A 15,047-nucleotide genomic window follows, 5' to 3' on the forward strand; every position below is an offset into this window, starting at 1 on the left:
CACTGTGACCCACAGGCGCGTGGCTGCACCTTGGAGGTCCACCTGGCCGCTGTCCCCATTGCAGGCTGCACCCATCCCGGACCCTTTCTATCCGCCGAATGCGCGGGCAGTCCTGGTCTCAGAGGAAGGAGTCCGGCCGCAGGCAGACAGGGCCAAAGGACGTGCACCAGACAACCGTCACTCCCGCCTCAAACCCCCGTCCCAAGCAGGTTGTTGGATGAAGGGGAGACCTAGCCCAGCCACCTCGAGGGCAAGAGACGGAGCTCGCCATAGACCGGGAGCGAGAGGGGGACTGCAGGTCCCACCGTGAGCTCAGGGCGCGCGGGGCTGGAAACCCAGGACTCGGCCCGGGAGACTTGAGGGGCGCGGCCCGGGAGCTCCAGGAGGGCACTTGCGGATCGCGCAGCCCCCGGCCAGCCGCCTGCCCATCTGGCGCACCCCAGCGCCCCGCACACACCTGGGCGCCCGCACACCAGCACGTCCTCAGACACACCGGCACCCACGGCAACAGGAGGGGGCCAAAGCCGCCGCCGCCGCTCGGGCTCCCAGGGCCCCGCCCGCCCCTGCCTGCCCCGCCCGGGCCCCGGCCCTGGCGGGCGCCCCCCGCGGCGCTGCCCCGCCCCCGCCGCCCCGCGCCGCCCCGGGCCTCGGCCCGCAGCCCGGCCGCCGGCCCACCTGGCGCAGCGCCGCCCTCGGAGCCCGCGCACACCCGCGCACCCGCGGTCGCAGGAGGGCCCAGCGACGCCGCCGCGCCAGCTCCCAGGGCCCGGCCCGCCCCGGCGCTCAAGCTCTCGGGGCGGACTCCCGGCCCTCCGCGCCCTCTCGCGCGGCGATGGCCCCGCTCGGATACTTCTTACTCCTCTGCAGCCTGAAGCAGGCTCTGGGCAGCTACCCGATCTGGTGGTGAGTGAGCCTCCTCGCGTTCGCCCCTGCCCCTGTGCGCCGGGCCCGCAGCAGACGGCCCCCTCGGGCAGGGACCCCGCGGTGGCCGGAGCCCGCGCCCTTCTGCTCCAGCCCAGCGTGCGGGCCGCGGGCGGTTGGTTTTCCTGGACGGCCACTTTGGACCTGTTCAGGCCGCTGGGACGCGTGGGTGGCGGAGCTTCCGGAGACATTGATTCCCGAGCGGGGGAGTGGGGGAGGTTGCGGAGGTCCTAGCTGCCCCTGGCGTCGGACAGGGCGAACAGTGGGCTGGGGAGAGGCTGAAAGAAGGTCGGCACGCACGGTCACCGAGGGGACAGGCAGCTCGAGGCCAGGGGACAGGCGAGGGAAGAGGGCAAGCGAGAGGGAATTCGCCGGAGACTTTCCTCAAAAACCGTATCTTACACACAAACACACACACACACGTTTTAAAACAAAGTCGATGAGACAAGACTGAACAGCTCGGAGCAGCGTGGTTACGTAAAGAAAGCTGGGACCCGGCGGGGAGTGGCGCAGAGCCGGCGGCGGGGCGCACTGGGGGCTGGCCCCGGGCCCCGCGCGCCTCCCCGCCGCAGTCCGGGCGCGGGGGTTTCCAGGGGTCCTCTCTGCGAGCCTTTCGCCTGGGTCCGCCTAGCGAGGAGGGGCTGCTGTAGAGAGAGGTAAAGGTGAGTTAAGCACGGGGTGTGAGGGGCTCCAGAACCCTCAGTCAGAAAGCGCTTAGCTGCGCCCTCCATGCCAGAAAAGGCGCGTTCCATGAGACCCTCCCCAGCCTGGCGATGGAAGTGCAGATAAACCAAAGGAAGGGTCCCCAAAGGTCTCTCTCAGGCCTCCCACCTCCACCGCACATACCCTGTGGGAGGGGGAACGGGGACCACACTTTCGCCAGGGCTTGTGATCCCTCAGAGCCCTCACCAAGCAAGGGTCACCCCAGTTCCGAATTAAGGGCGCTCTGAGATGCCCAAGATTGAGGAACACAAGTGGCAGGAATGTGGGCGCTCAGGGCCAGGCGCAGCGCTGGTAGGACCCGCAGTTGGAGAGAAGCCTCCCCACAAGCATGCACACTCCCCTCCCCATCATTCTCCGACGGCAGCCTGGAATTATAATAATTACGCCGAGGGGAAGGGGGGAGACCCAGCGAGCCGAGGTACATCTAATCCGATAATAATTTTTCTCTTCGAGATGGTTCAGGAGCGGGGGCTCCCGCGGTAGAGGCGCCGGGCCAGGAGCAGCGGGGCGGGGAAAGGGCAGCCCTAGGCAGCTGACGGGCCTGGAAGAGGCCGCGAGGCCGCGGGGACGCGCTTCGGGGACCCCCGCGCACCCCCACTTCCGCGTGCCCCATTTCCTGTGCGGCACCTGCGGCGCCCAGTGGCCCACCTGAGGGCCAGGCTCAGGGCGCGCCTTGGGGCGCTGGGATACTGACGCGCGTCCAGACGGCCGCAGGGAGTCAGGGGCAGCGCGTTCGTCGGAGAGAGCCCTGAGGGCGGCCAGCTTACGCACCAGGCAGGCTTCTAATTAGAACCCGCCGCGTTCCTGAGCGCAAAAGGAAGCGCCTTGGCCCCCGCGCCCTTCCCATAAATGTCGCCAGCCTCCTGGCAACCCTGCGCCCTAGGATCTTTGTCCTGTCGGCCCTGAGGGTTCCTAGCCTCGGTCCCCGTCCACCTCATACGCATGTATACCTCCCTTTCACCTGGGCCCCCTGTGTTCTACTCTGAATGGACCCTGAGACACCCTCCAGGACACTCAGGTATTCTGCAGGGGAGCCAGGAGGAGCAGAGAAGTGAAGTCCCTGTACCCTCCCCACCCTCCCATCAAGAGTACAGGACAGTCCTTTGGCCACACAGGGAAGGAGGACATAGAACCCCCACCTGACACTGATGTGGGTGGGTGGTGAGGACCCCTCCCCCATCCCCACCCCCACTTTGTTCTCAGTAGGGTTCTCACACTTGGGGATTCTCTGCTTCCTGAGAAGCAGCCTCCGCTTGGGGGAGGCTGGCTTCCTGGGGACAAGTCTGCCCCCTTCTTGATCCCCTCTCTGCCCCCAGGCAGGCTGCTCGTGCTTGAGCAAGGACATGCCTTCCCCCAGGCGTGAGCAGCACACCGGCAGCATAGGGAGGAAGACTCACAGAAGGACACAGCGCTGCAGGACCCCTGCTGCTGGACCCCTGCCACTTGTGTCCTGCAGTTTAATAGCCAGGGAAGATTCTCTCTCTTTCTCCAAGTCTTCTACCCAGTAGAGCGTCTCCTCCTTTCTCCTGTCTCCCAGCATCCTCCCCAGATTAAGCATCACCAGGGGAGGAAGGGACCTTGGCCCCTGCCAGGTGGGCTCCTGGTGAGCCCCAGTGGAGCAGAGCAGGCTGGGGTGGGTGGCTTCTCTGTAACTCCTCACCTGCGCCCCCAGCCCCTCCCTAACATGAAGCTGCTGGCCCCTTGCTTCTCCCCCCTCCACCATCACCAGCACATGAAAGTGAAAGTGAAGGGGAATCTCCTCACCTGGAGAAACAAACCAGGAAACAGCCCAATTCAGGGTAATTAGGCTTTTGAAGTTGGCAGAGGGAGAGGCAAAGGTGTCCCTGTGTGGCCAGCAGCACTGTGAGAGAGTGAAGGGCCACCTGCCTCCCCAGGGCTGGGTGGCCCAGAGGTGTCTTACACCCACGCAGCAGATGCCAGCAGTCCCAAGGCCGAGTGGGTCTGAAATGCAGAGACGGGCCTGGTCTAACACTGAATGGCTCAGAGCTGCACAGATGTCCAGGGGCATCCATTCTGAGCTCATCCAGTGACAGACAGGAGCCAGGCAGGAGACCAAACCAAGGCCTATGCACCTGACCACCTACGTCCCATGAGGCCACAGACGGCAGGAACCTAGTGACCCCCACCTCCCTGCACACCCCTTCTAAGCTGAGTTCTCAGGAACAAGAATTCATGGAAGAGCCCACATGGACAGAGGACAGGGCAGTTGCGCTGCAAGGAGACCAAGGCCCCATCTGAGAACAATCCCCGGGCACGCCCGCACTCCAGGGCACTCTGAGCACTTCTCCCTTCTTCTTCTCATGTCTGGGTTAATGGCATCTTGTCATCTCCCCAGGGACCCCACCAGGACCCTAGACGTAGGCCTGTGCCTCCCGCCACCACCTCCCCAGGGTCCAAGCCCACTTTGGGGCTCGCAATTGGATTTTGTTCATCTTTCAAGTCCCTCTGCTGCCTTTACCAGACTGGGCTGTGGCACTCCCGCCACGGCCACCTCCTGCTTCCATTCTCAGTCCGGGCCCTCCCCTGGGACTTACACCCTCCCAGCCACCTGGAGTTGCTACCAGGCCTGGCGATAGCCACCCCTGCTGCCTGTCAGAGCACAGCAAGCTCCGCCCCTCACCCAGCCCTGCTCTCCCTCTCAGGCCGTTCCTTCTGCCCAGCCATCACCAGCTCCTGCTGGACTGTGGGCTCCTGAGCACAGAGGCCTGGCTGCCTATAGATGGCCACCCCGGTTGTTCCAGGGAAGTGCAGTGTGGGTCGTGTTCAGCCTTTTCCCTGCCCCTGACCTGCTCCACAGCCTCACTCATGCTCCCTCCAGGGTCCCCCTCACATCCCTCTGGACCTCCAGCTTGTCACTATGACAGAAACACATCGTGACCTCCATTTTTATAGGGCACCTCACACAGCCCTCGACAAAACATGTAGACACTTTCAGGCCCTCCACTCTCCTACACACTCATGGGTGCAAACAACCTCCTGGGCACAAGAGCTCAGCCCCTCATCCCAGCCCTTCATGGGCTGGAGGGCTGGCACCCCTGGAGGCCCTACTCAGCCAGTGTCTGCACCACACCACCTCCAGGCACCTCGCCCCGTGTCCTCAGTCCTGATGGGCCTCACTGTGGTGGGGAGACAGCTTGACTGGAAGACGGGTCAGGTGAAGAGGCAGCTTAGCGGGCAGGAGCCAGGAAGGGGTGCAGGAGGGAAGGAGCTCGGCTGGAATGATGGGTCAGGCAGACATGTGCGGCGTGTGGGCAGGTGACTGCAGCACGGGTGTTTCGGGGACTGAGAGGGGCCAGTCGGGCAGGGCAGGGACATGGCCCAGGGTACCCAAAAGCTCAGATGGAAAGGGCCTCGTGATAGGAGGGATGGGTGCCACTCCTGGAGTTGCCCTGCCTCCACATTAGCCTGCGACTGGCACACTCCCTCCACAGGCCCGGCCTCACCCTAGCCTCTTCTTCCTTCCCCCTTTGCCTGCATCTGTCTGTGTCTCTCTGTCAGTTTCTCTGTTCCCTGTCTCTGTTCCTCCATGTCTCCATACCTTTGTCTCTCAGTCTCTCCCTGTCTGTCTGGCTCTTCCCTGTATCTGTCTCTGCCCATCTCTGTCTCTATCTCTCTGTGTCTGTCTCTGCCTCTTTCACTCTTTGTCCGTCTGTCTCTCTCTGCCTGTTTCTATCACTCTATCTCTTTTAATCTCTGTCTCTCTGTCTTTTGCAGTTTCTGTCTCTCATCTCTGCCTCTGGCACTGAGGACAGCAGTCACTAGTAAATAAAACTCATGAAACGAGTTGAGTGGAGTCATTAGGCCAGCCCTCCCAGAGCTGTGGGATCTCAGGGCCCTGGGGTGGCATTGCCCCTCAGAGCTGCCCACACACAAACCCCTCCTGAGGGTGACAGTCAGGAGTGGCCACAGATCCATAGCCACCACAGGGACCCACCACGCCCTTTCAGAGCACAAAAGCTCCTCCTGCCTGGCACTGGCACCTCAGGCACTGGCCAACTTGGGCCCTTGAGGCCAGCTGCCCCTCTGACTCAAGAGACTTGTTCCAACGATGTTTGCTTCGCATAAGCCTCCTGGAATCCTTTGTAGCAGGGAGAACAGGATGAGTAGATACAGTCACAGCAGCCTAGTCTTAGGGGTGGTGACCACTCAGTGGCCACTTCTTCCACTGGGTCCCTTGTGCACATCGCCATGCTGTGAGGAGGGAAGCTCCAGTGTCCAGCAGCCCTCCCAAGATGCAGGCAACAGGGCTCGTGCCATCTCCATCAAGGGACCCCGTTGGGGCTTCTCAACGTGGGGCCTACCGTGCAGAGCCCAAATGTGAACGCTTGACCATCTGTCCATGAAGAAACCAGAACAGAAATTGGGAATTTAAAAAGGATTTGGTGACATTGTAGCGGTTTGACAGTGCTGCAACCATTCCTGTGGATTTTGTAATAATGGAAATTTAAAAACAAACCAACAGCATCCCTCTGTTGGGACTCTAGTCTGAGAAAGCCAGCCTGAAGCCACACCTGCAGTGATGGGGGTGGGGAGGTCTCTCAATGTGGACCACTGCCTGTAGCCCTTATCCATTGGATTTTTGACCAAAACGCGAGTCTTCTAACTTGCCCCCTTTACGAGTAGTTGAAGGACTGCGTTGCTGTTTCTGTTCAGAAGACCCACTTCATGTCTCTGAAGGCAGTTGGTTGGGGAAGAAGGATTAGACTCTGTGTGGCTCAAGGGGCGGGGCTGGGGCAGAGGTTGCAGGTGCCAAGGAGGCTGGTTCTGGCTCCTGAAGAGAAAAGGCTCCCTAGGGATGAGAGCCAGTGCCCCGAATGGTACCTGGGAAGTGCTGAGCTGCAGCTACCGAGGCTGAAGGAAAAGAATGTCATTCACAAAGGAGACCTGTACAGCCCCATAGATAGGGTCTCACTCTGTCACCAAGGCTGGAGTGCAGAGATGTGATCTCGGCTCACTGCAGCCTCGACCCTCATGGGCTCAAACGATCCTCCCATCTCAGCCTCCTGAGTAGCTGGGGCCACAGGCACGCACCACCACGCCCAGCTAATTTTTGTATTTTTGTAGAGACTGGTTTCACCATGTGGCCCAGGCTGGTCTCAACCTCCTGGGCTCCAGCAATCCGCCCATCCTGGCCCCTTGTGTGTAGCTGGGATTACAGGCTCATGCCACTACGCCTAGCTAATGTTTTTTATTTTTTGTTGAGATGGAGTCTTGCTTCGTGGCCCAGGCTGTGCACTTTAATGTTGGACAATCCCCCACCCCACCCCACCCCTCACTGGTTACAACCCTGAGGCTGGTGAGGGGCACATGGCCTCCTCCTTGGCCTCCCTACTGGCCTCCCCAGGTGACACCCTGGAGGTGTCTCTCACATTGCTGCTTCCACATTCCTTCCCCGGCAAAACGTGCCGCTGCCGCCCAGGGAAACTGGCAAGTGCGTGGCCGCGGGCACAGGAGCCGCTGTGCCTGCTGGGACTCGTTCAAAGTATGTGTCAGTAATCCCAGCTGGGCCGGCGGGCAGGAGGAGGTGCGGGTTGGGAAAGCTCCAGGCAGGGCTGGGCAGCCTGGACTGGGAAGGGGTGCCGACACCCAGGAGGGACCTGGGGGCTCTAAATCCTGGGGACCCTAGCCAGCTCACAAGGTGCTTGAGCTGCCAAGAGTGGTCTTCCAGGCAGCTGCAGTTCCACCACTGGGTGTGAGGAGAAGCCAGAGCCTCAGGGGTCTCCCGGGCAGGTGGGCACCCTTGGGAAGTCTCAGCCTGGGTGAGCTGGGATGTCATCCACCAACAGACAAACACTCTGAGCTTCAGGTCTGTGGAAGGAAACCTTATCCTTGCCCATGGAGTGGCTCTGATCTTAAGAAGACAAAGATTTGGAACAGGATGTTTGCTCCAGAGGCTCCACAGAGGGGAAGCCCACTGGCCCAAGCAGGACCCTCCATGGCAGAGACACGCACCTGCCCTGGTCCTCCATACCTGCCTGTGTTGCAGCTGTGCTGGAGCCAGAGGGGTCCCAGGAGGTGGCCAGCTGGGCTCAGGGCACAAATTGCATCCTGGAGGGGCAGCCCTGGCAGGCCCGCGAGTGGGGTGCACTGGGTCCCTCTCGGGCCAGGAGGAGGCTGAGATGACATCCAGCAGGGCAGCAGGGCCTGAGAGCAGTGCCCCCATTCCACGCACTGTTCCCCTCTCTCAGAGCTTCAGGTAGGAGAGGGGTCCATAACCCCTTTAGGCAGATGGGGAAACTGAGGCCCCAGAGGGGAAAGAGAGAAAGAGCAAACAAACAAATGAGTAACAGGGCCCTAGTTGAAGCCCATGCCTGCCTTCCAGGCCTCCTGTCCACACACCTGGGTGGAGCATTACTGTGAGGTCCCCACGCCCCCAGCAAACATGCAAGCACAGAGCTGTGCCCCTGGTACATGGGTGCTCTGAGTTTGCTAAATTTTACTGCTGAAAGACACCAGGCCTGGACTTGAGAAACCTAAGAGCCTGCCAGCCTCAGAAGGACTTGCACGGGAATAGTGGAGGCTGGATGTGATGGCCACTCAGGATCCCCACAGCTGTGTGGCTGCCAGAAGGCCTCCACGCTTTGCCCTGAGCCTCCATCCATAGGGATTAGTTAGCACCTCCAGTGCCACCACATAAGATGGGAAATTGCACATGGGACCAAACCAAGCCGGAGAGGCCAGCATGGTCTGGACTGGGCTAGCCTACCGCCTGCCTTGTGGTCCTGAGCCAGCCTCCTTCCTCCCCTGCATGTCACAGCCAGCGTCTCTGCCGTACCTCTGGCGAGCTGCCTGGCCTTTCGACAGAAGTGAGGGAGTGAGGAAGAAAAACCATTAGTGCTTGTGGGCTGCAGGCATGGCTGCTGTGACTTTGGCCACCGGTGGGAGCCGTGGGTCTAGAGACTGGGGCCATTTTACAAAACTACATTTGTGTGTGTTCTGAGTGAATATGACAGCCTCCCATTCAAAACAAACTATTATTGGGTAGGGGGGGGGAAGAACCTAACAGCATTTGTAAAAATCTGGAAGGAAAGACAAGTCTGTGATCTTATCAACTTTTTCAACTTTTTGTTTTTCTAAGAACAGAAACAGTTTGTGTTCCGTTTTTGAAAACTCACTAAGCATCATCTCCGTTTCTGGGGACTTCTGGATGATTACACGATGGTTCCAGTAGGCCTTGTGGTGCTGGAGTGCTGCGATCTGCTAGCCCAGCTCTGCCGTTCACTCCAGAGCTGGGATTCCAGGGAAAGGGGACAGAGCAAGAGAGGCTGGAGATATTGGAAGAGCAGGGGCACATTCCCTTGGGACACTGATTTTGCATGGCCAGAGGGATATCTGGTGTCCCATCCAGTTGGGCAGTTAGAATTCCAGCCACTCAGCTGTGTGGCGGCTGGACGTGGGAAACATGGACTCTTCCTGGGACACTGTGGTGTTGGCAGTGAGAGGGGAAAGGGAATGAATTCCCCATCCGGTGAATCACAGGCTCGGGGTGCAGGGCATGGGGTCAGGGAGGGCAGGCTGGCCTCAGCCTCTCCCGGGGGATTGGGCCCAGCCTTCCTGCCCCTGCTGTTCCCACCGCCCCGAGGCAGGGCCCAGACCTCACTGAGATCCAGATCGATGGCATCCATCCAGGAAGTGAGTAGGGAGTGACGGTTGACAAGATCACCGCCCCCTCCCTCCCTCTCGCGCCGCCCAAGTGCTTACCTGTGGTTCTTTGTGTGAGTGACCCTCAGCAAGGACCCTTCGTCCCTGACCAGACACTTGTTTGCATGCCTACAAAGCGTGGGAGAGGTCGAAGGAGAGATTGGAGAATTCATCAGAAGCCCAAGTGGGAGCTCCTGGCCCTGACTGCTGGCTGGGGCCACGCTTGTCTTAGGGCACCAGGCAGGACAGTGGCCACTCGTGGCTGCTCCGCCCAAGGCCATGAGCAGGCAGGAGCCACAGACTGACAGCCAGTGCTCAGGGTCTGTCCATGCCTGTCACCTTCCGGGCACCTGATGTCCCTTTCCATCCCCCCACATGCTTTAAGAGTCTGCTACTACCTTGCTCTTTTGGGGACCCTTTTTTGGGGTGGAGGTAGGTCCCTGGCCCCCCCAGGGTGATTATCAGCAAGACTGACTCCCCAGAGACTTGGCCCAAGGGAGCCCCCAAGGACCCTCAGAGTCCTCGTGAAGACAGACATGGCCATGAAGCAAGTTTAGACTCAAGAGCCGTAGAAGTTTCCCTGTTAGCCTTAGAAGGTCCAAGCCAGAGGCAGCCTGGGTGAACCTAGCACACGTTCCCCATGGCACTCATGCTTCTGGGGCCACCCTTTAGAGGAACCTGCTCTAAACCATGACCACCCAGTTCAGCTGGGGAAACTGAGGTTCCAACAGTCCCAAAGCTGCAGGTGCAACAGTTAGGGCCACCACCCATGGCCCCCGGGTGGCCTCCTGGGGTGGAAAGGGGGCTGCATTGGGGACAGGAAGCCCTGTGATGTCTTGGGTCGTCAGCTGCAAGGAGGCTGTCCAGGCTCTGTGTGACTTGCGCCATTTATCTCTGACTCGTTTGTAAATGTTATTTTGCAGGGACTGGGGTTTCATACATGTACTCGTCCATTCTGCATTGCTATAAAGGAATGCCTGAGACTAGAAAGAAAAAAGGTTTAATTGGCTTAGGGTTCTGCAGGCTGTACAAGCATGGCACCAACATCTACTTCTGCTGAGGCCTCAGGGAGCTTCCACTCATGGTGGAAGGTAAAGGGGGGGTACATGTGCACACATGGGAGAGGGAGCAGGGGAGGGTGCCAGGCTCCTTCTAACAACCAGCTCCTGCATGAACTCATTACCGCAGGGAGGGCACCATGCCATTCACGAGTGATCTGCCTCTGAGACCTAAATGGGTGGGACCCACTAGGCCCCACCTCCAACACTGGGGTTTGCATTTCAACATGAGATTTGGAGGGGACACACATCCAAACTACATCAACACATTTGAAGGGTATTGTAGGATCTTAGAAAGCAGCGGCCCCTGAAGGCCAGCATGCAGGAAGCCCTGTTCTGCTGTATTAGCCAGTAGCTGTGGCAAAGCTCCATTCCCTGAGCCTTGGCTTGCTGCTCTGGGAGGTCCCAGTGCCACCTATGCAGGTCATGTGGGTTTTGGGGAGCCACATGACTGGAACCTGTGGTCAGGTCACCAGTGAGCTCTGCCCAGCAGGTGGAGGCCAGGTAAGGGGCTGGGTGGTGGTAGTAACAGGAGCAATGCTGGGTAGTGGAAGGGAGAAACAACCAGCTTCAGCAAGGCTCCCTTTCAGAGACAAGAGTGCTGGAAAGGTGGAGAGGCCGCAGGAGGAGGGAAGAGGAGGGACTAGCTCTCTAAAGACCACAGTGGCCGGGCGCGGTGGTTCACACCTGTAATTTCAGCATTTTGGAAGGCCAAGGCGGTAGGATGGTTTGAGTCCAGGAGTTCAAGACCAGCCTGGGCAACATAGAAAGACCCCATCTCTACAAAAAATACAGAAGTTAGCCAGGCATCGTGGCACAGACCTGTGGTTCCAACTACTTGGAAGGCTGAGGCTAAGATGGGAGGATCCCTTGAACCCTGAAGGTCAAGGCTGCAGTGAGCCCTTAGCCTGGATGACAGAGCAAGACTTCATCTCTAAAACAGTAAATTAATAAAATTTTACAAATAATAAAGGCCATGTCGATAGTCTGGCGGAGACAGCGGTGGCTCAGGTCCCTGGAGCTTGCCTAGCAAGATGCCGGAGGTGGCAGCCTGGCCCTCAGATCCTTCTTCTTCTCTGGATCTGAGAAGCTTAGGTGTTGGAACTCAGAGGTGGTCAGGAAATGCCAGCATGAGCAGGAAAGGGAGAGGGAGTATCTGCTGCCTCCCAGTGCTGCAAGACCCTGTCTCTACAAAAAATACGCAGACTGACCTCCCCAGTTTGGGCATGAGCGTCCTTTTCATGTTCCAAGGTCGGATCCGGGAGTCCAAGTTGCATCGTATTTGATGCATCCTGAGAACCTGTGCTGAGAACAGGACCCTGGGGACACACGATCTCGAAGACTGGGTTCTTATTCACTCTCCGTTTGCAGAGCCCCTCCCCAACTCACTGCAGCCAATACTCCCTGGCGAGACCCTGAGACAGGCCTGTCTGTCCCTTGTCCCAGGCAAGCCTGGCCCACAGGGTGTGGGAGGAGGAAGTTACAGGTCATGGTTTCTCAAGCACTGATGGATTCCAGGCATCTGCATTCTCCTTGGATTAGAAATTTGGATCCTAGGAGCTTTTGGGGGCTGGGGAAGGGATAGTGCCTGTGCAGTTTAGATTTTTAATTTTTTTTAGAGACAGGGTCTCACTCTATCACCCAGTCTGGTGTAATCAGAGCTCACTGTAGCCTTGTCCTCCTGGGCTCAAGTCCCAGGCAGCTGGGACTACAGGTGTGTGCCACCGCACCCAGCTAACTTTTGTATTTTTGTAGAGATGGGGTCTTGCTATGTTGCCCAGATTGGTCTTGAACTTCTGGCCTCAAGCAATCCACCTGCCTCAGCCTTCCAAAGTGCTGAGATTACAGGCATGAGCCACCGTGCCCAGCCTTATTTTTGATTTTCTGTTTAATGACCCAACTGATCCTTCAAGGCCCAACCAAAATCTGGCGACCCAGTGAGCCTCCTGGGCCCTCCTCTGTACTATTTCCTGGCCCCACAGGAGCTCCCCCTCTGCCTGCCAGCTTTCCACCCTCCTCAGGCAGGGTCTGTGGCCCAGGCCTTCTGGTGGCCTGGTGCTGTCAGAAGGAGAAATCTCTCAGGAAGCAACTCAAGGAACTAGAGGGGCCCTCTGGTCCACAGGAGGCAGGAGAAGCCCATCCTGACCCCAGATCCACAAGGGCCCGTCAAGGGAGGGGACCCATCAGAGCTGTTAGAGGCCAGGGATGCTGGAGCCACCTCTGGGATGGCAGCTGGCCACCTGCAACCTGGCCATACCCAGGAGGAGGGTGAGAGGGGCACAGAGCTGACTGACTCAGCACCCTGAGAACGGAGGCTTCAGACTTGGGAGTCCCCCTCTCTGCTTTCCCTAGAGACCGGGGAAAAGGCAACCCCTCCCAGCCCCGAGCCTGAGAGCCCAGGTAACCCTGGCTCCGTGCTGGTCATAGTGTTCTGGGGTGGGCAGAGTGACAGCCCCCAAAATGAATCCAGCATCTAGCCTCGGAGAAGGGATGCACCTTGGAAATGGCCACATCCCCCAGGGCAGTCTCTGTTTTGTAAGCAGCAAACTCTAAGTGGATTCCTTTGTTTCTCCTCATTCTAAGTCTCCAAGTAAACAAGGACATTCAACTACTCAAGTTTTTCCTTCTTTCGGACACTTCTTGCTCACTTCTCTGGCTGTAAGCCAGGCTGGCCCTGGAGCCTAGGTACCCAGCCCTTCTCAGACACACTCCCAGGCCTCAGCCATGACACTCAAATGTTTGTCCCCTACAACATTCCATTAGGAAAATTTTCAAACATCTGGAAAAGATGCAGCCTTTGGACATCAAAGCCTTGTGTGTCCACAGCTCACGCTGAAGTCAGCCTGCTTTATCTCACACCCACCACCCTCTCCATTCTCTATCTATCTGTCTTATCTTTTTATGCTTACGTCAGTCTGCTCTGTCCCAAACACTGTAGCAGGCACGTCCTGAACCAGTGCTGGATGTTTTGCAAGCAACATCCCACATGGAGTCTCGCCATAGAATGGGTGAAGGGGAAGCATCTGGGTTCATGGAATGGAGGCACCTCACCTGGGGCAGCCACCTTACCTCAACCTGGCTTAAAAATGGAAGCCCCTTGCCTGTAATCCCAGCACTTTGGGATGCCAAGGCGGGTGGATCACCTGAGGTCAGGAGTTTGAGACCAGCCTGGCCAACATGGCAAAACCCCGTCTCTACTAAAAATACAAAACTTAACCAGGTGTGGTGGTGCACACCTGTAACCTCAGCTACTCGGGAGGCTGAGGCAGGAGAATCGCTTGAGCCAGGAGGGGGAGGTTGCAGTGAACCGAGATCACACCACTGCACCAGCCTGGGCAACAGAGTGAGACTCCATCTCAAAACAAACAAACAAAAAAAGGAAGCCCCTGCAGTCCTGGGCTAAGCAGACAGTTGGTCTCCCAGCCTTACCCTACATGGGCACCTCAAGGCCCCTTTGCTGGGGTTCCTGGGTGCTCTGAGGTGCATGGTTTGAAAACCACGAGTCCAGCCCCTGTGGTCACCTCCCTGGCCTGGTTCAACCCACCTTCTCCTGTCTAGAGGCCTCTCTCCCACAGTCCAGATCAGAGACAGCTGACCCTGGCCACCACCACTTGGGCTTGGGCAGTGGCAGTGCACACCATACCCCAGGGACCCCGGATGGTCATCCAGTGGCCGGGACTCAAAGAAAGAGAGAGGATGGGGGAGGGAAACATGGAAAAAGACTGTCCAGCTACCTACAGCAGGGACACCAACCCAGCCTGCATCAGGGCTGGACTTCCTGGGAGTACTGGCATCTACAAAACGGTGGAGGGGGTGTGCAGGGACACCCGGGGCAGGGTACCTGCATATAGTGAATGGATAAGGGAGTGAACAAGGGAGCTGACTGTGCAAGGACAGACCACAGGGGTGCAGGCTTGGGTGGTGGTCTGGGGATGCCCATGGGGTCTGGCGTGAGGTTATGCACTCAAATGGGGGCCAGACAGGAGGGAAGGTGACCAGGGAGAGGGAGGCCAGATCTCCAGAGGGTAGACATACTGGGGACCCTGAACGCTGGGTCTCTACTAAAGAGATCCAGACTGGTTGGATCCAGTGGACACATCGACAGGTGGTCATAAGCATGAGGAACTCTCTCTCCACCCACCTCCACCAGTGCCCAAAAGGACCTGGTGATTTCTTTAAATTGAGGTGTATTTTGTACAGCAAAATGGAAGACCCTAAGCGCATGGCTCAATTCGTTCTGATGTGAAGCACTCATGTAACCAACATCCCAGTTAAACACAGAGCACTTCGGCCAGGCTGGCCCAGCAGAGCTTCCCTGATGACAGGCACATTCCCTATCTAACTGTCCCATTCAGGGTAGCCACGGGCCACACATGAAGCATGGTTGGTGCCACTGAAGGGCTGAGTTTTACATTTCTTGTATTTTAATTAATTTTAAACTTAATTACATTAATTTAAAAGGCACAGATGTCGAATGTCTTTTGCCAAAGCAGAGCACAGCCTGGGAGCTGTTGGGACCTAGAAAACGAGGAGTGAGGTCGCCACGGTGCTGACTCTCCTGCGGATGAGTGTTGCCTGGTCTTGAGTTCAGATTGGGGGATGCAGAGGGCCCCAGGAACATCTCATGGTTGAGCCCCTCCTCCCCACGTGCTCACGGGAGCCCATGCCTTTGGTTTTCTGAGC

General features: G+C 58.3%; 1 protein-coding gene across 2 annotated transcripts in view; it reads left to right on the forward strand.

The window, feature by feature from the left end:
- LOC105499661 (Wnt family member 3A) overlaps positions 1–15,047 on the forward strand; it is a 93,991-nt gene that overhangs the window by 38,595 nt on the left and 40,349 nt on the right. The window contains exon 1 of one of the 2 annotated variants that reach the window (XM_011772389.2): positions 684–903. The exons of the other annotated variant lie outside the window; for it this stretch is intronic. Within the exon in view, the coding sequence (XP_011770691.1) occupies positions 833–903 (71 nt within the window). The 5' untranslated portion in view covers positions 684–832. Of the gene's footprint in view, positions 1–683; positions 904–15,047 lie in introns of those variants that run through there. 2 annotated transcript variants of the gene reach the window in all.

The sequence above is a fragment of the Macaca nemestrina genome, chromosome 1, assembly GCF_043159975.1.
Source record: "Macaca nemestrina isolate mMacNem1 chromosome 1, mMacNem.hap1, whole genome shotgun sequence".
Classification (NCBI taxonomy): Eukaryota; Metazoa; Chordata; class Mammalia; order Primates; family Cercopithecidae; genus Macaca; species Macaca nemestrina.